Source organism: Onychomys torridus, chromosome 8 (genome assembly GCF_903995425.1).
Source record: "Onychomys torridus chromosome 8, mOncTor1.1, whole genome shotgun sequence".
NCBI classification, from domain to species: Eukaryota; Metazoa; Chordata; class Mammalia; order Rodentia; family Cricetidae; genus Onychomys; species Onychomys torridus.
This window is the reverse complement of record NC_050450.1, coordinates 57049791-57067684: the sequence shown is the minus strand read 5'-3', so window position 1 is coordinate 57067684 and position 17894 is coordinate 57049791. Positions and strand designations below refer to the sequence as shown.

General features: G+C 44.6%; 1 protein-coding gene across 6 annotated transcripts in view; it reads right to left on the bottom strand.

Annotated features, from left to right (window-relative positions):
- Positions 1-9062: 9062 nt before the first annotated feature.
- The window catches only part of Myh10 (myosin heavy chain 10), a 127347-nt gene continuing 118515 nt past the window's right edge, over positions 9063-17894 (bottom strand). For all 6 annotated transcript variants that reach the window (XM_036198117.1, XM_036198120.1, XM_036198114.1 and 3 more), the window contains 7 exons: positions 16674-16802; positions 15287-15375; positions 14557-14680; positions 14276-14484; positions 12690-12798; positions 11425-11597; positions 9063-10754 (listed from right to left, as the gene is read on the bottom strand). In XM_036198117.1, coding sequence (XP_036054010.1) covers positions 10610-10754; positions 11425-11597; positions 12690-12798; positions 14276-14484; positions 14557-14680; positions 15287-15375; positions 16674-16802 — 978 coding nt within the window. In that variant the 3' untranslated portion in view covers positions 9063-10609. The remainder of the gene's footprint in view (positions 10755-11424; positions 11598-12689; positions 12799-14275; positions 14485-14556; positions 14681-15286; positions 15376-16673; positions 16803-17894) is intronic.

Here is a 17894-nt window from a genome sequence, read left to right as displayed (position 1 = left end):
TGACCAAGCCCTGCTGCTCCAAGGATGGAGCTAGGAAACACTTATTTTCATAAGTGTTAGTTAAGAAAAAAAGTGTCTGAATATTGATCTGTTGAGGGGAAGAGATGTACTTTTGAGTCACTAATTTCATTATGTTATTCTCCATGGCTTAATCTGGCCTCACAGTATGATAGTTATAAAAGCTTGCTTTTGGCATTATACCCCCAAGAAATTGATAAACTTCAATAAAGTAAAATAAATTTCAGTGTCTGGTGGCAGGGGATGGTTAGGATGGCTTACTATTATAGATCCAGTGCAGCCATGCAGTGCTGAGATAGCCAGTGGGGAGAGCACACACAGCAGTAACACTAAGTGCAACTACAGTTTAAAAATGAAAAATCAAAGAACTGACCTGAACATTCTGCCTGAGGCCAACCCAGGGCCCAGCTGCCCATCCTGCAAAGTCCAGCAACTTGGCCCTACAGAGCAGCCTGTTCAGCTGAGATCCATTTGGGAGGAGGGGTTTCAGAAGCCGGTAGCCTTCAGTCTGAGAAACCAAGATCAGCTGAGGAGTTGGTGAGCAAGCAAAATGCAACCTGAGAAAGCAAGAGAAGGAGCCGCCCAACCACTGAACCAGATCACCAGAATCATAAGCCCACCCTACACTGACTAGGAACAGGTAAGGCCCTATCTCTGGACTGGCAGACCAAGTCTCTAGCCCCTAGGCATGAGCCATCAGAACCCCAGGGACCCTGCAGGCAGCTTCCTTTCCTTGTTCCCTCACCAAAAAAAAAAAAAAACCCAAAAACCAAAAACAAACAAAGAAAAAAAAAACCCCAAAAAACCAGCCCCTGCGAACCTAACAACCACTGGAGCCATAAGCAAACCCTGCACCAATTGGGAACAACTGCTCCCTGAGACAGAACCCACTGACACTGATGGGACTAAGCTGCTCCTGGAGAAACAGCCCAGCAGCATCGATTTGACCAAGAACTAGTGGACCAAGACTATCAATTAGAACAAGAGAGGCACCTTCAGACACAAACACCACCTGCACCGAGCAGAGGAAGAGATGAGTGGACGCCAGTGCAAAAACACAGGCAACAACATGAAGACCTACATGACAACATCACAACCTAGTGACTCTACACCTGCAATACCTCAACATACCAACACAGAAGAAGCAGAAGAAATCAATCCTAAAAATGACTTTAAGAAGATGATAGAGGCCCTTCAAGAGGAAATGAAAAACTCCCTAAAATAGGAAATAAAAAATTCCCTTAAAGAAATGGAAGAAAAAACAAAAAATTGGAAGAAATCAAAGAAAACCAAGAAAAAATAATGAAACAGATGAAGGAAATAGTTCAAGGTTTGAAAATTGAACTCGAGACAATAAAGATACAAACTGAGGGAATGCTGGAAATAGAAATTCAGGAACTACAGATACAAGCATAAGATACAGAATACAGGAACTACAGATGCAAGCATAACCAACCGAATGCAAGAGATGGAACAGAGAATTTCTGACGTTGAGGATACAATAAAGAAAATAGATTCATCAGTCAAAGAAAACACTAAAGCCAAAAATGTAACACAAGACATCTAAGAAATTTGGGAGCCAGGCGGTGGTGGTGCACATCTTTAATCCCAGCACTCAGAAGGCAGAGTCAGGCAGATCTCTGTGAGTTCAAGGCCAGGTTTACAAAGCGAGTTCCAGGAAAGGCACAAAGCTACACAGAGAAACCCTGTTTCAAAAAACAAAACAAAACAAAACCCCCCAAAAAGACATTTGGGACACCATGAAAAGACCAAACCTAAGAATAATAGGGATAGAAGAAGGAGAAGAAATACTAACTCAAAGACACAGAAAATAGATTCAACAAAATCATAGAAGAAAACTTTCCTAACCCAAAGAAAATACCTATGAAGATACAAGAAGCTTACAGAACATCAAATATCCAAAAAAAGTCTCCATGCCACATAATAATCACAACATACAGAACAAAGAGAAAATATTAAGAGCCACATAGGAAAAAGGCCAAGTAACATATAAAGGCAGACCTGTCAGAATAATCTCAGGCTTCTCACTAGAGACTATGAAAGCTAGAAGGTCCTGGACAAATGTTATGCAGACACTAAGAGACCATGATGCTAACCCAGACTATTATACCCAGCAAAACTCTCAATCACCATAGAAGGAGTAAACAAAACATTCCATGATAAAACCAGATTTAAACAATACCTATCCACAAATCCAGCCCTACAGAAAGCACTAGAAGGAAAAATCCAACCTGAGGAAGTTAAACACACCCATGAAAACTCAGGCAATAGATAATCCCACACTAACAAATACCAAAGAAGGGAAACACAACACTATCACAAAAAAAACAAAAAAACAAAAAACAAAACAAAAAAACCCCCAAAAAACAAAAACAGGAATTGACAATCACTGGTCATTAATATCCATCAATATCAATGGTCTTAACTCACCCATAAAGGCACAGGCTAACAGAATGGATAAGAAAACAGGATCCATGCTTCTGTTGCATACAAGAAACACACCTAAACTTCAAAGACAGACAGACTACCTCAGTAAAAATCTGGGAAAAGGCTTTCCAATCAAATGGACTAAGAAGCAAGCTGGTGTAGCTATCCTAATATCTAATAAAAATAGACTTCAAACTAAAATCAATAGAAAGAGATTGAGAAAGAATTACATATTTATCACAGGGAAAACCCACCATGATGAAGTCTCGATTCTGGACATTTATGCCCCAAATACAAAGGCACCCACATTTATAAAAGAAACATTACTAAAGCTTAAATCACATATCAAACCCTACACACTAGTAGTGGGAGATTTCAACACACCACTCTCACCAGGGGACAGATCTACAAGACCGAAACTTAACAGAGAAATAAAGGACCTAACAGATGTTATGACTCAAATGGACTTAACAGATAACTACAGAACATTCCACCCTAACACATAAGAATATTCCTTCTCAGAACCCCATGGAACCTTCTCAAAAATTGACCACATGCTTTGTCACAAAGCAAATCTCAAGAGATACAAAAACATTAGAATAATCTCCTGTATCTTATCAGACCACCATGGCTTAAAGTTAGACTTCATCAACACCAAAAACTATAGAAAGCCTACAATCTCATGGAAACTGAATAATGCCCACCTGAAACACCAATGGGTCAAGGAAGAAATAAAGAAAGAAATGAAAGATTTCCTAGAATTCAACGAAAATGAAAGTTTAACATACCCAAACTTACAGGACTATGAAAGCAGTGCTAAGAGGAAAATTCATAGTACTAAATGCCCGCATAAAGAAGTTGGAGAAATCTCATTCCAGTGACTTAACAGCACAACTGAAAGCTCTAGAACAAAAAAAACCTCAAACTCACCCAGGAGGAATAGACATCAGAAAATAATCAAATTGAGGGCTGAAATCAATGAAATAGAAACCAAGAGAACAATAAAAAGAATCAATGAAACAAAGAGTTGGTTCTTTGAAAAACTCAACAAGATAGACAACCCCCTAGCCAAATTAACCAAAAGGCAAAGAGAGAGCATCCAAATTAACAAAATCAGAAATGAAAGAGAGACAAACAATAGACAGCAAGGATATTCAGAGAATCATCAGGTCATACTTCAAAAACCTGTACTCCACAAAATTGGGAACATCTGAAAGAAATGGACAATTTTTTGGATAGGTACCACGTACCAAAGTTAAATGACCAGATAAACTATTTAAATAGACCAATAACATCAAAGGAAACAGAAACAGTCATTAAAACTCTCCCAACCAAAAAAAAAACAAAAAAACCCAGGACCAGATGGTTTCAATGCAGAATTCTACCAGACTTTCAAAGATCTAATTCCAATACTCTTCAAATTGTTCCACACAATAGAAACAGAAGGAACATTACCAAACTTTTTATGAGGTTACAGTTACCCTGATACCCAAACTACACAATGATGCAACAAAGAAAGAGACTTACAGGCCAATCTCCCTCATGAACATTGACACAAAAATACTCAACAAAATATTGGCAAACCAAATCCAAGAACACATCAAAAAAATTATCCACCATGACAAGTAGTTTCATCCCAGGGATGCAAGGATGGTTCAACATAAAATCTGTCAATATAATACACCATATAAACAAACTGAAAGAAAAAAAAACCAACACATGATCATCTCATAGATGCTGAAAAAGCCTTAGACAAAATCCAACATCCCTTCATGATAAAGGTCCTAGAGAGATGAGGAATACAAGGAACATTCCTAAACATAATAAAGGCAGTTTACAGCAAGCTGACAGCCACTATCAAATTAAACAGAGAGAAACTCAAAACGATACCACTAAAATCTGGAACAAGGCAAGGCTGTCCACTCACCCCATATTTATTTAATAGGACTTGAAGTTCTAGCTAGAGCAATAAGACAACAAAAGGAGATCAAGGGGATACAAATTGGAAGGGAAGAAGTCAAGCTTTCACTATTTGCAGATGATATGATAGTAAACATAAGTGATCCCAAAAATTCTATCAGGGAACTCCTACAGCTGATAAACTCCTTCAGTAAAGTGGCAGGATACAAGATCAACTCAAAATAATCAGTAGCCCTCCTATACACAAATGATAAAAGGGTTGAGAAAGAAATCAGAGAAACATTACCCTTTACAACAGCCACAAATAATATAAAATACCTTGGGATAACACTAAACAAGTGAAAGACCTGATTGATAAGAACTTTAAGTCACTAAAGAAAGAAATTGAAGAACATGTCAGAAAATGGAAGGATCTCCCATGCTCTTGGATAGGTAGGATTAACATAGTAAAAATGGCAATCTTACCAAAAGCAATCTACAGATTCAATGCAATCCCCATCAAAATCCCAACACAATTCTTCACAGTCTTGTAAAGAACAATACTCAACTTCATATGGAAAAACAAACCCAGGATAGCTAAAATAATCCTGTATAATAAAGCAACCTCTGAAGGCATCACCATCCCTGACCTTAAACTCTACTATAGAGCTATAGTAATAAAAACAGCCTGGTACTGGTATAAAAACTGACATATGGACCAATGGAATTGAATCAAAGACCCTGACATTAATCCACACACATATGAACACCTGCTTTTTGATGAAGAAGCCAAAACTATACAATGGAAAAAAGAAAGTTATCATCAACAAATGGTGCTGGCATAACTGGATGTCAATATGTAAAAGATTACAAATAGATCCATATCTGTCACCATGCACAAAACTCAAGTCCAAGTGGATCAAAGACCTCAACATAAATTCAGGTACACTGAACTTGATAGAAGAGAAAGTAGGAAGTACTCTTGAATGCATGGGCACATGAGATCACTAACTATAACACCAGCAGCACAGACACTGAGCATAACAATAAATAAATGGGACCTCTTGAAACTGAGAAGCTTTTGCAGGGCAAAAGACACAGTCAATAAGACAGAAAGACAGCCTACAGAATGGGAAAAGATCTTCACCAACCCCACATCTGACGTAGGACTGATCTCCAAAATATATAAAGAACTCAAGAAACTAGACATCAAAATACTGAACAATCCAATTAAAAAATGGGCTATAGAGCTAAACAGAGAATTCTCAAAAGAAGAATCTCAAATGGCTGAAAGACATTTAAGGAAATGCTCAATATCCTTAGTCATCAGAGAAATACAAATTAAAACGACTCTGAGATACCACCTTACACCTGTCAGAATGGCTGTGGTCAAAAACACTAATGACAGTCAATGTTGGAGAGCAAAGGGAACACTCCTCCACTGTTGGTGAGAGTGCAAACTTGTACAACCACTGTGGAAATCAGTAGGGTGGTTTCTCAGAAAATTGGGAATTGATCTACCTCAAGACCCAGCCATAACACTCTTGAGCATATACCCAAGGAATGCTCAACCATACCACAAAAATACAAGCTCAACTATGTTCATAGCAGCACTATTCGTAATAGCCAGAACCTGGAAACAACCTAGATGCCCGTCAACTGAAGAATGGATTAAGAAAATGTGGTACGTATACACATATACATTCTCAGCAGAGAAAAACAATGACATCGTGAAATTTGCAGGCAAATGGATGAAACTAGAAAATATCATCCTGAGTGAGGTAACCCAGACCCAGAAGGACAAACATGGTATGTACTTACTCATTAAGTAGATATAAAGCAAAGGACAATCAGACTATAACCCACAGATCCAGGGAGGCTACCTAGCAGGGGGGACCCTAGGATGACTGTGGCTTATAGTAAGTTTTGGTTTTACCCAATCACTGAGCAAGCTTTAGTGCAACATTTCACTATTAGGATAAGAATTTGTACTGTATCAACCTGATGGAAGAAAATGCTGGCCATACTTTCAGGAGGGGAGGCTAAAATCTTTTTAGATTATGGATTATTCTATAGAAAAATGCCTCCTGTAAATCAAACAGTGAAGGGGAAGATCAATAGGAATCTCAAAATACACAACTTAAGTAAAACATAGCTCTTTGAACAGATGAGGACAGATTTCTTCTGTATTCCAGAATCTAATCAGTATTTATATGCATAAATCAGCTATCATTTGGCTTAAAAGGGCTTATTGGGAAATGTTATCATTTATACTATCATCTTCTACAGAGAAAATATTTTACTGTTTAAAATAACCCTGGACTTCTAAATTATAACCTGTTTTCATTTTCAGAAAAATAAAATAAATGAAAAATCAAGTGATGAAAAGTATGTAGGTGGCTTACTCTCCAGATTTTAAAATTGCCTCTAAAGTTGTTCAAATTAATTTAAAAAAATCAGTCAAAATAATAACACCAGTTACTGTGCAATTTTGGCCTGAGACCTATGCTGAGAGGTAGCCATGCTGTCTACCGCTGAGCTGCCCAAATAGTTATTACAGAGTATTAAAATGGCTTCCCAGTTGTCCCAGAGCCCTGGACTCATGAAGAGAGGGCCATGTAGTTTGTAGAACCTGAGACACTAGTGGTTAGAAGATGCTCCTTTGTTTTCTGAACCATCGAGAACAATGTGGCAGTTAGGACTATGGAAATGCTCACCACTTAAGACCCTTAATTATTTCCTGTGTATGGCTGTATGTATGTATGTATGTATGTGCAAGCCTGGTGCCCTAGGAGGCCAGAAGTTGTCAGACCCCTTGGGATCTGGAATTACAGATGGTTGTGAGCCACCATGTGAGTGCTGGGTCTTCTAGAAGAGCAGCTAGTGTTCTTAACCACTGAGCTGTCTCTCCATCCCCCTCTTAGACTTTTTATATTGCTGAAAGCTTTGAATGTCTTCTGATAGTCCCCAACCCTGACAGATTTGTTTTTAAGATGAGTTCTCGGTAGATGCGTGGCCCTAGGCTCTCTAGTGCTAGGGTTAAAGGCATGTCTCACCACACCTGGACTTCACATTTCTAATCCTATCAGTTTATATACCATGCATGAGAAGGATGAGAAATTCCTAGAACTTGACTGTGAGCCTGTGTTCTAAATCATTCTTTTGACCCAGAGTTGCCATTGTCCATGCTTCCCCAAGCGGCTTCATCATCTTTCATACTGTGGTGTTGGTGATGAGGAATTCCTGAAAAGCACATTCCTCTGTCACTCCCAGAATTTTCTCCTAGGTGGCTGACAGCCATTCTGCAATTTTGGATGCTGAGCCTTATTACCACGAGCCAGGCAACAGCCACATCGCAAGAGCCACCTACTGACAGTGACTGTGAGTTGCATGAGATTTTGGGCATTTTAGCATTTATACCAGTTATGTCATCTTTAAAGGGTTTCATGACATCAAGTTGGTTGGAATGCCCATTGATTGTTGGCTCGATTTGAAAACAGAGAAGACCACACTGCTGTAAGGAGTCAGACTGAATTTCCAGCTCAAGGGGGTTGGAGGAACTCTGCTCACTTCTTGGCATAGCACATAGGCTATTGAGAGCAGCACCATGAGGTAAACATACCCTTCCGTAGCTTCGTGTCACATTCCTGACAGTTAACCATTTCACCAGACTGGCTGCAGGGTCTGGTCCTGAGCTGGTCTAGGACAGCCTTGTGGTGGAGACTGTTGTTAGTGTCTCAGGAGGGTAGGGAAGCAGATAGGCCAGGCAGCCCATGCTGGCCACAGGCTTTCTTCTCAGACCTCTTGGAACTTGGGAAGAGAAGCCACCAGTTCTCCCTTCCAGAGTCTAATGTCTGGCCGTTTGTTTTTGTGAGGGAGGTGGGGCAAGCCTGCCTGCTTTCTAGGGTTCTTCCTCTTGTATTTAACACCTGTCCCGCAGTAGCATTGGCTTTGGGATAACAGGCTGTGGGTCAGTCAAACCAGAGCAATAGGGCTGTTGGATAGAAGGACATCTTAGCTGATGAGGAACAGAGGGCCTGGAGTTTTCCTGGTATCAGGACTTTGGAAGTGTGCCTTCAAGCCGGTAGGCTCGGAATCTGCGCAGTGTTGTGATTACAATGTGCCTAGTAGTACAGTAGAGATCTTCAAAGTACATTGAACTACAAAGTGAGGAAGTGTTTAGGGATCAGTGGTTCCTTTTACTTAGTGTCTCTGTGGACTCAGGAACTAGACTCGATCCACAGAGTCTGTCTCTCCTGTCTTCTCCTGTGCTTGGAACAGTTTCCTACGTCCTTGTGTTCAGGAGGCCTAAATGTACCTTCCTGGGTTTGCACGTCTACTAGGCTTACACTGGAGTCATCGGCGTGCTCACCTCATGCTTCCCTGGGGTTTCTCTAACCCCAGATGGTCCACACTAGAAAGACTGCCTGTGGGGAGCCAGCAGCTCCTCCCCAGTTGTGTCCCACATGCACTCTGTCTAAACATGCAGTCCAGACTTCTAGGACCCCTTACAAACATTCTGACCTAGTCTTCACTGATGGGGCCAAGCCCTCCTCCATTGTTCCCTGCTGACAGGCATCAAAGGCTGCAAGCATTTGCTGGTTTCTGGGAGACCTGGTTCAGGAATCAGGTGTGCGTAACGCCCCCTCCAGTCAGGTCACAGATGGTCAACCAAGAACAGAAGGTGAGGAAACAGATTCCATGTTCACATGATTATTCTTGTTTATTGAGGTCTGTTTGTTCTCAACGGGTGCTTTTTCCTCCAAGTAAACAGAGCAGGCGCAAATATCTATAATGAATAAATTTATTGTCTTACAAAAATCATTGTCTAGAAATATGGGGGTACAAGAAAAGATATTTGCAGTCAGGTGTCTGGTGGTCAACAGCCAGGACATCCATACAGGGGAGATCAAGGATTCCAAACCATGTGACAAATTCTTCCTAACAGATGTTAAAGCTTTTAACCCAAAAGGTCTGTGTTTTCCAGCACATTGCCAAGGATCGGGATTTGTCATTAACACTGATTTGCTGTCACTGAATGTTTGTTTATACTACTTTACTAGAGAGGTACATGATATGAAGCACAGTCAAAACTTAATACATTAAGTTGTTATAGAGGCAAATAATATATTTAACATTGTCTTAGTACTGTAGTGTCTAAGGCACTTTCTGTATGTCAGTTTGCTCAACTATCAACCAAAACCAGAATGCTAAGTGTCCACTGTAACACTGTCCAAAGGAAGGGAAAAGGAAAAAGGAAAAAGGAAGGATCACACACCCACTGGCATGTCAACATTCAGGCAGATGGCATCTGGTTTCGAGGTCCTACACCTCATTGACAAACGTGGAACACACCTCCGATACAAAACCAATATTCCCGTTTTGGGCTCAAAGCAGTGGCTGAATTTGCAAGGTCAGCAGGAGGGGCTGGCTGGCTGGAGAGGACTTCTGTGAGCTTCCCAAGGGTCACAGTGGTTCCTCATCCCAGCAAGCCAGACACTTTGGGAGATGGCCTGGAAGTCACTGTGATGGCTGCCCCCTGGGGTGCCTGTGCTGTGCTGTGGCCACTACCCTCTCTGTGCGCAGACAGCCCTGGGCCAAAGACTATTCACATGAGATGGTGGGGACACCATAAATTTGAGGGGCAGGGCCACCCCTTGGGAGATGGGCAGGATGACCCCAAATCGATGCTGCTTCCCCAATCCAACCCACCCCTCCTAAGCCTCCAAAGCCCCTTTCACAGTTTGCTCATTAGTCAAAGGAAATGATACAGCGAAGGAAGGATCACAATGTTCTAGGAGACTGGGTGGTTGAGGGGTCAGGGCCACATGAACACAGAACTAAGGTACCTGTCAGTACGACAGAGCATGCAGAGCAACTGAGCAACGATCCTGGGGCAGCCCCAGGCCCAGCGACTGGCAACCAAGGGTCTAGAATTTGTTTCAAAAAGGGTTCTCTCCTCTTAATGTGTCATAAAGTGGTCTCTTGATGAATACATGGAAAATAGATGCAACCATGAGACAGTCTGTTTAATACGCATGTCTGGTGGAGGTGTATATATAAAAAGGGGGCAATTGTACCTAGTCTGAAGCAGGATACAGTCCGAGCAGGCCGCAGAGCCTTAAGACACAGTTGATCTGCCTGTGAGGAATCCCGGAGCTTGCCATTCCCGAGGGCAGGGCCCAAGCAGGCTAGCGCTGGGTTGAGTTCCGGCCTGTCCTGTGTCGCCTCCAGCCTCCCACGGCTACTCTGACTGGGGTGGCTGCGTCTCATTGACGTCACTCGCCTTACTTTCTGTGTCGTCGTCCGATAGCTCCAGTGACGCCCCCTCAATGTGGAGCTGGCGCCGGCCAGATCGGCTTGAAGAAAAACTGATTGGGCCACCCCGCCTGGGGGAGAGGGTACAGGAGCACGTGCTGTTGGGCTGTCCAACCCCAGACAATGCTCATTCTCCTCCCCTACCCCTACCCCAGCCTGGGGCATCGCAGCCTTGCAGGTAGAGGTGGGGGAATGCTCTACCCTGAAGGCCTCCGATAGATTTGGTAAGGAAGACTGCTTAAGGTGAAGCTCTGTCTCCCCACAGCCCTCCTTGAAAGGCCAGAGAGCCAAACTTTAATAAGCTTTGTTTTTGTATTTCATAGTCCTTAAAAAAAAAGTTTCAGTTTACTGGCCACACAGAAGCAAGACACTGCAGCCTTTGCCCCTAGACAGAGGCCTATGCTGGCTCACCGGCTTTTCTGGGCAGTGTGTGTGTACCTTTCACTCTCATTTTGTGACCTCCTCACTGTCCTGCAGAGGAGCAGTGAGGAGTGCTGGTGTATCAGGTCCTACCAGGAGCTCTTGCCCTGCCCGTGTGGAGGTATGGCTTCTCTTCCAATGTAGATGTCTGGATGTGGACCAACACCAGGCCAGACTGCAGATTGATGTGTTCCGCTGCTCTGCCTCTCTGCTTCCCCCACTCATTACTACAAAGGTCATTAATCTTGACTGCAAGGGTTCCAACCATGAGCCTCCACAGAGTAAGCCTGCCAGCCCACCATGTCCTCGCTGAACACTTACCTGAGCCGGTTCTTCAGAGTGCTGACCTCACGGCTCAGGCCCTCATTGGCCTCGGTGGCATCGTCCAGTTCCCTTTGGAGTTTACGCCGCGATGCATTGGCACGTGTGGCCTCCTCTTCAGCTTCCTCCAGCTGGCGTTTAAGCTGCTTCATCCTGGCGTTGGCCTTCTCCATCTTGGGGAGTTAAAGGAAGGAAAGGCAAACAGAATCTAGGTCAGCATGACTCTGTGTGACATCTTGTGAGCATGCACATGGTTCAGGGCTGGTCCAAAGCTCTTCCATATACCTTCAATTAGCAAAAGCCAGTATTTATAGAGCAAGCTACACAATCAGGAGCTAAAAACTGCCTAACCCCCGAGTTTCTGTAGAAGAAACAATCTAGTTTTCTATCCACACATGTAGGCCAGTACGCTGGACAAAGACACTGTCCAGATGCCTCCACCCTCATGAAGCATGGCTGTTCCCACAGCACACTGGATTCAAGCCCAGCCACCCTGGGAGAGTGCAGTACACACCACCATGGCGCCTAGACTTCAGGGACTACTGCTTGGTGCCTTACGGTTACAGCTGGTAAGTAGGGAAGCAAAGGCCCCGAGGGTCTTGGCCAAAGGCAGCCATCCCCCAGCAGTGTTCAAAGTGTGCAGAGACTGCAGGGGAGGCATGCACAGGCTGCAGGCAAGGGGTGCTCTTGACCTGATCTTGATCTCTACTGGATTCCAGGCATGTATGGGTGAGCACTTCAGTATTGTGTGTTCGGAGTAGGGTGTGTGCACCAGGACATGTGCTCTTCACACACCCCCAGTTTCTGCTGTTTACCATCTCCCAGTTTACCTCCATCCAGCTTCCTGAACTATTCTAGGCACAGAAGTGAAACTGGGAAAAACTTGTTTGCCTGTGAAGCAGTTTAGTGGAAGAAGCTGAATGTGACTTTAAAATTTGGTCCAGGGCTCACACCTCAAAGCCTCAGTGGTTCTTTCCTCATTGTAACTGGTAGAAACATGGGATGTTGCATGCCAGTTGAAACACCACAATTAAGAGTTTTCAAAAACATTTTCTCAATTCTGACTTGTTTCCTGAAGCATTTCCGGGGTGGCGACCTTCACCCCACCTGGTTTTCTCCCACCTGCTCTTTTTCCGAAAGAGGGCATCAGGTCCTATTACAGATAGTTGGGAGCTGACATGTGGTTGCTGGGAACTGAACTCAGGACCTCTGGGAGAGCAGCCCGTGTTCTTAACTGCTGAGCCATCTCTCCAGCCCTCTCCTACCTGTTCCTTATACTGATCCGCATGTCGCCGCTCATCTTCAACCTGCATGAAGATTTCTTTCAGTTTCTTCTCTGTTCGACGGACTAGTTTGTTAGCAGCTGCCCGTTCCCTGTCAAAATGACCACAGTGGCTTTAAGTCTTGAAATTAATCTTATTAATTAATTAATTAATTATAATTAATTGTTTTGGTTTTTTCGAGACAGGGTTTCTCTGTGTAGCTTTGCGCCTTTCCTGGTTCTTGCTTGGTAGACCAAGATGGCCTCGAACTCACAAAGATCCTCCTGCCTCTGCCTCCTGAATGCTGGGATTAAAGGAGTGCACCACCATCGCCCCCCCTTTTTTAAAAATTAATTTTAAATGGGGAAATACTTTTGAAGTTCTTTTTCTTTGGAAAACTGTGCACACTGGAATGCCTTTTTAGACCCCCCACCCCACCCCCCAGCCTGAAGTAGGGGTTGCCTTTCAATGTAACACAGCATTTATTTGTTCCTGTGCACATAGGTATTGAGTGTCCTGAACAGTATGTATCACGTACACCTATTAGTCATATTAAACAGACTTGTGGTCATCACTTAAAAAGAAAAAGAAGCCGGGCAGCTGTGGCACATACCTTTAATCCCAGCACTCGGGAGGCAGAGCCAGGAGGATCTCTGTGAGTTCGAGGCCAGCCTGGTCTACAGAGCGAGATCCAGGACAGGTACCAAAACTACACAGAGAAACCCTGCCTCAAAAATCAAAAATGCTGGCAGCTGTTGGAGCTGATGAAAACCCCACACCCCACACCCCACACCCCACAGACGTGGAATCAACCACCACTGGTCCCTGGGACTGCTGGCCATCTAGAGGCGGCTGGCAGGGAGGGTCCCTGCAGACGGGAAGAGTTGCCTCCTACCTGGATCTGGGCCTGGTGGGTCAGGTCAGCCGGCAAGTTAGAACTTGTCAGTCAGTCAAAGCCTTACCCACATCTCACTGATCCCACTTGCACACACTCCTGCCCGATGGAGTGAGAACGCAGTTCTGGGACTGCAGGTAGGGAGGGTGCTGGACTCTAACACAGGTCCTGCACTGCTGGGTCCCATGTTCCCCAACAAGGTGGGTCTGTGGGGTGCTGTAGCCGTCTGCTCATTCTGTCCTGTGCAACACTCAGTTTCACCATGCGTCATTGGTGGGGGGTAGGATAAGTGCTTTTGTGCTACATTGCATTTCTAGTCTGCTAGAGAATGAGCACCTCACAGTGAGGGTGCTGGGAAGTCACAGGGCAGTAGGATGTCTTCCAGCAGGGGCCAGGCAGAGCATCAGCCTCTGAGCACTTCTCTCACAGGGCCTTGTACTTCTTATGCAGGGCACAGGCTAATTGTGCTACCACATCCCCTGCACTGGTGCTCCTACGGTACGGGGCATGCCCTGCATTGGTGCTCCTATGGTAAGGGACATGCATGCCCTGCATTGGTGCTCCTACGGTATGGGACATGCCCTGCATTGGTGTTCCTATGGTAAGGGGCACTTCTGTGTCTTAATGTGGCCTGGAGCCTGGTCAGCCCACAGCAGTCAAGGCAGGCAGTCTGAGGCCTACAAGAGCATCTTACTTGGCTTCCTGCTCAAGCTGCTCCTCCAGCTGCCCAATCTTGGCTTCCAGGGCCGAGATCGTGGCCTTGAACTTGGACTTGACAGCCCCTTCTAGCTCCTGCAGCTTGGCCTTCAGTTCCTTGTTTTGTCGCTCCAGCTGCTGACGGGCATTGTCACTCTTCTGGGCTGCGCTGCGCTCCGCTGCCAGCTCTGTGTTTAGTGTGTCCACCTATGAGAGACGAGATGGTTAGCTAACCCGCGTGGGAACAACGCGCGGCTCCCAGGGACAGGCCGCTCGCACCTGGAGTGTGGTTTTCCGGAAGCGGTCGTTGAGCAGCTCCATGTTGCTCTGCTCCTCCTCCAGCTCCTCCTCCAGCTGTGCAATCCGAGCCTCCAGGCGCCGCTTCTCATCCAGCAGGGCAGACCTAGGCACAGGAAGGGCATCAGCAGAGACGCACAGCCTGAGAACTGTGAGGTCACTGGATGACCTGGGCATCACTCCTGAGGGTGTCTTCCCCCCATCTATCCCTGAAACATGGACAAGCCCCAACCTCACCCAGTTCTCTTCCCTGCCCACATCTGTCTTCCTGGTCCTGGCACTGTCCTCTGAACCAGTGTGATGACTTGCCAGTGACCTCCCTGCTGCTACCTCTGCCTCCAGAATGCAGCCAGGATATCTATCAGAGCAAGGTTATAAGGAAGCTACTTGCCAAGCCAATGAATCTGAAAGTGAGGCCTTGGAGTGCCAGGTCAGTGCAGTTTATGGTGTCTGTTGTGTGTGAGGCCACTGGACTGGCACAAGTGTGGACATACATGTGTGTTGTGTGTGACAGGCAGTGCCTGAGTCTATCCAGACTTGTGGTCATCTTTAGACCTGAACAGATGAGCAAGCCCACTTAACTTTTGAATGTCGGGTGACTGTCCCCAGCCTTTGTGAGTGCACATGCTTGAGGGCAAAGAAGCATGGCCCAAGAGGGTAGGCTGAGTGCCGGTGCTTCCTAGACACCCATCCCTGCTGCCCGGAGACTCACTTGCCAGAGGCGCTGTTGGCAATCTCATCAGCCAGCTCATCTCGCTCTTGCTCGGCGTGTCTGCGGGCTCGCTCAGATGAGGCCAGCTCCTATATGAATTGACTGAGTTAGACCTGCTCATTACCTCTTTCCTCACTCGAGTCATGCTTCCCCACACTGCAGTCTACAAGAAAGGGCTGGCTAAGTGCTGAGGTGAGATGTGCTCCCAGACCTCTAAAAGAAAACACCACCAAGGAAGTGTTGCACTGTACTGGTGTGGTGGCTATATCCCAGTATTCTCGCCTGTTCTTTACAATTACGGAGCACGAGCTTTAACCTTGAGCCCCATGGAAACCCTGGTCACACCAAATCACAGCATGTTCTAAGCCTTGGAGCTACTGAACTAGAAAGCCACAAAGAAAGTAAGTGCCATGTACTTGGAAATGTAAGCCACACTTTTAAAGTAGTGGATTAAAGAAGCCATTGCTGGAAATTAGAAAAATACAGAATTAAGTTTGACAGTGAAATCACCCTGTATCAAAATCTGTGTGTTTTCTGTGAATGATAGACAAATGTCTCCAAGCTCAGGAGTCATCCACTTAGTGGTAGAGTGCATCTTCTCAGCATGCTGGAGGCCCTGGCTTCACTCCCAGGAGCATGCGCGCACACCTCGCAGAAAGGGAAAATTACCCATGGGAAATAGACACAAACAAAAAACAGAATAGCAAACATGAAAGGACGGAAGCTGGCGTGCAGGGTAAACCTGGGGGTTCTGCTCCATGTTTCATCCGGGTTTCATTCTCCTGTTCTCGTTAGCCCTGCCTAACTGTGTCTCCCCAGCTGCTGTACGCCTGGACTGGTGCTTTCTCATAGGAACCGTTTTCACGCCAATATTTCGGGTCACTATCTTTTGAGGAGATCTTGAAAATATATACAGAGATGTATATACTCAAGAGTGCCTTATTACATGACTTGAATTCTATTCTACATGCTACACATGATGGAGACCTTAAGAAAGGGTGATTGAAAATTACTTGTTTATGATGTTCCCCTCTGGAATGAATGAAGCCCATGTCTCTTACTATAACAGAACAGTACTTCTGTTTGAAACAGCAACTGGGGTGCTGACTCAAAGCTCCCACGTTAAATAATGATCTCTCCTTTCTCATGGGGGCTGTGGACAAGTTACTAATCAGCTCTCCTGCCTTTAGCCAGTAGAGGAATGTACCCGAGCAAGCAACAGAGTGTAGCATTTGTGCTGAACTGCAGCCATACCACAAAGGTGACAAAATAATAATAATAATAATAATAATAATAATAATAGTAATAATAATAGTAATAATAATAATCGCAGAGTGGTCCTAAGCACAAACATCTGCTGAATGTGTGGACGACCAAGAAAACACACCTCCTGCAACTGAAGGATTTCTGCTTCCAGACTCTTCAGTTTCTTTTCACTCTCCTTGGACTGAGCAAAAATCTCATCTCTGGATGCACGAGCTTCTTCTAGGTCGCGCTGGTAATCCTTCATCTGTGCCTGAGGTTAGATACAAAGGTCGTGCGAGAATCGTTTTCATTCTCAGAATTGTTTCATTGTACAAGTATACAGAAATAAGAAGCTACCACAAAATCACAGCCTGATGCGCCGTGTAAATACTGTAAAATCCTCACAGGAGCAAACACGCTGCATGGAAGCATGTCAACATGGAATCTACCCCAGAACCAAGTGGGTCACCTGTTGTGTGACAGACACAAATGCATCAATATAAAACCCATGTCACCCCAGCATTTGCAGGTCGAATCTGATCTAATCACCTCTTCATTATAACAATATTCAACATGCACTGAAAAGAAGGAGGCTTTCATTTGAAGAGTAGGGAGGCCCAGTCTCAAAAGCTCCTGCTTAACCCCGAAGTGGAAAGCCCAGATAATTCAACAAGACAAGAAAGACACAACCAGGGAAGAAAGGAATAAACCTAGTGGGTTTATGGCATGGCCTTCACTTAGGATACCTTCATTTAGGATACTAAAAAAGCCATTACAGCTAACAAGACTCCCAGGCAGGATCAAAGGACATTTATGTTTTTTAAATGTAGAGACAGGAGGATTCCTGCAACCTGCTGCCAGGAGTCCAGCTAAGTCTCTGAGGTCCAGGTTCAGTGAGAACTAAAGAACACCAAGGTGGGGTGTCAGAGGACGATGGTGACATCTAGCCTCAGTACCCATGAGCATGTGCACACATTTGAAGGACACAAACCACAATGCAGTACCATTTCACACCTACTGAAATAGCTAGAGCTAAATAATGCAGATTAGCAATGTTTGGAAAGGACGTAGAGAGAACAAAATGCTTTTATGTTGTCAGTAGCAGAACAGTGCAGCAGTCACCATGGATAAAACCGCCAAAGTTAAAACACAAAGGAAGGCTTGGTGGTGCACACCTTTAATCCCAGCAGTTAGGAGGCCAACCAAGACCACACAGTGAGACCCTGTCTCTAAAAGCAAACAGACATAAAACCAAAAGTTAAAAACAAATATTGTGTTATCTGGCACTCAGGTGAAAGAAAAAGATCAGGAAACTGAAAACACACAGCCATACAAATGGATGGGTGTGGTGTTTGAATGAGAA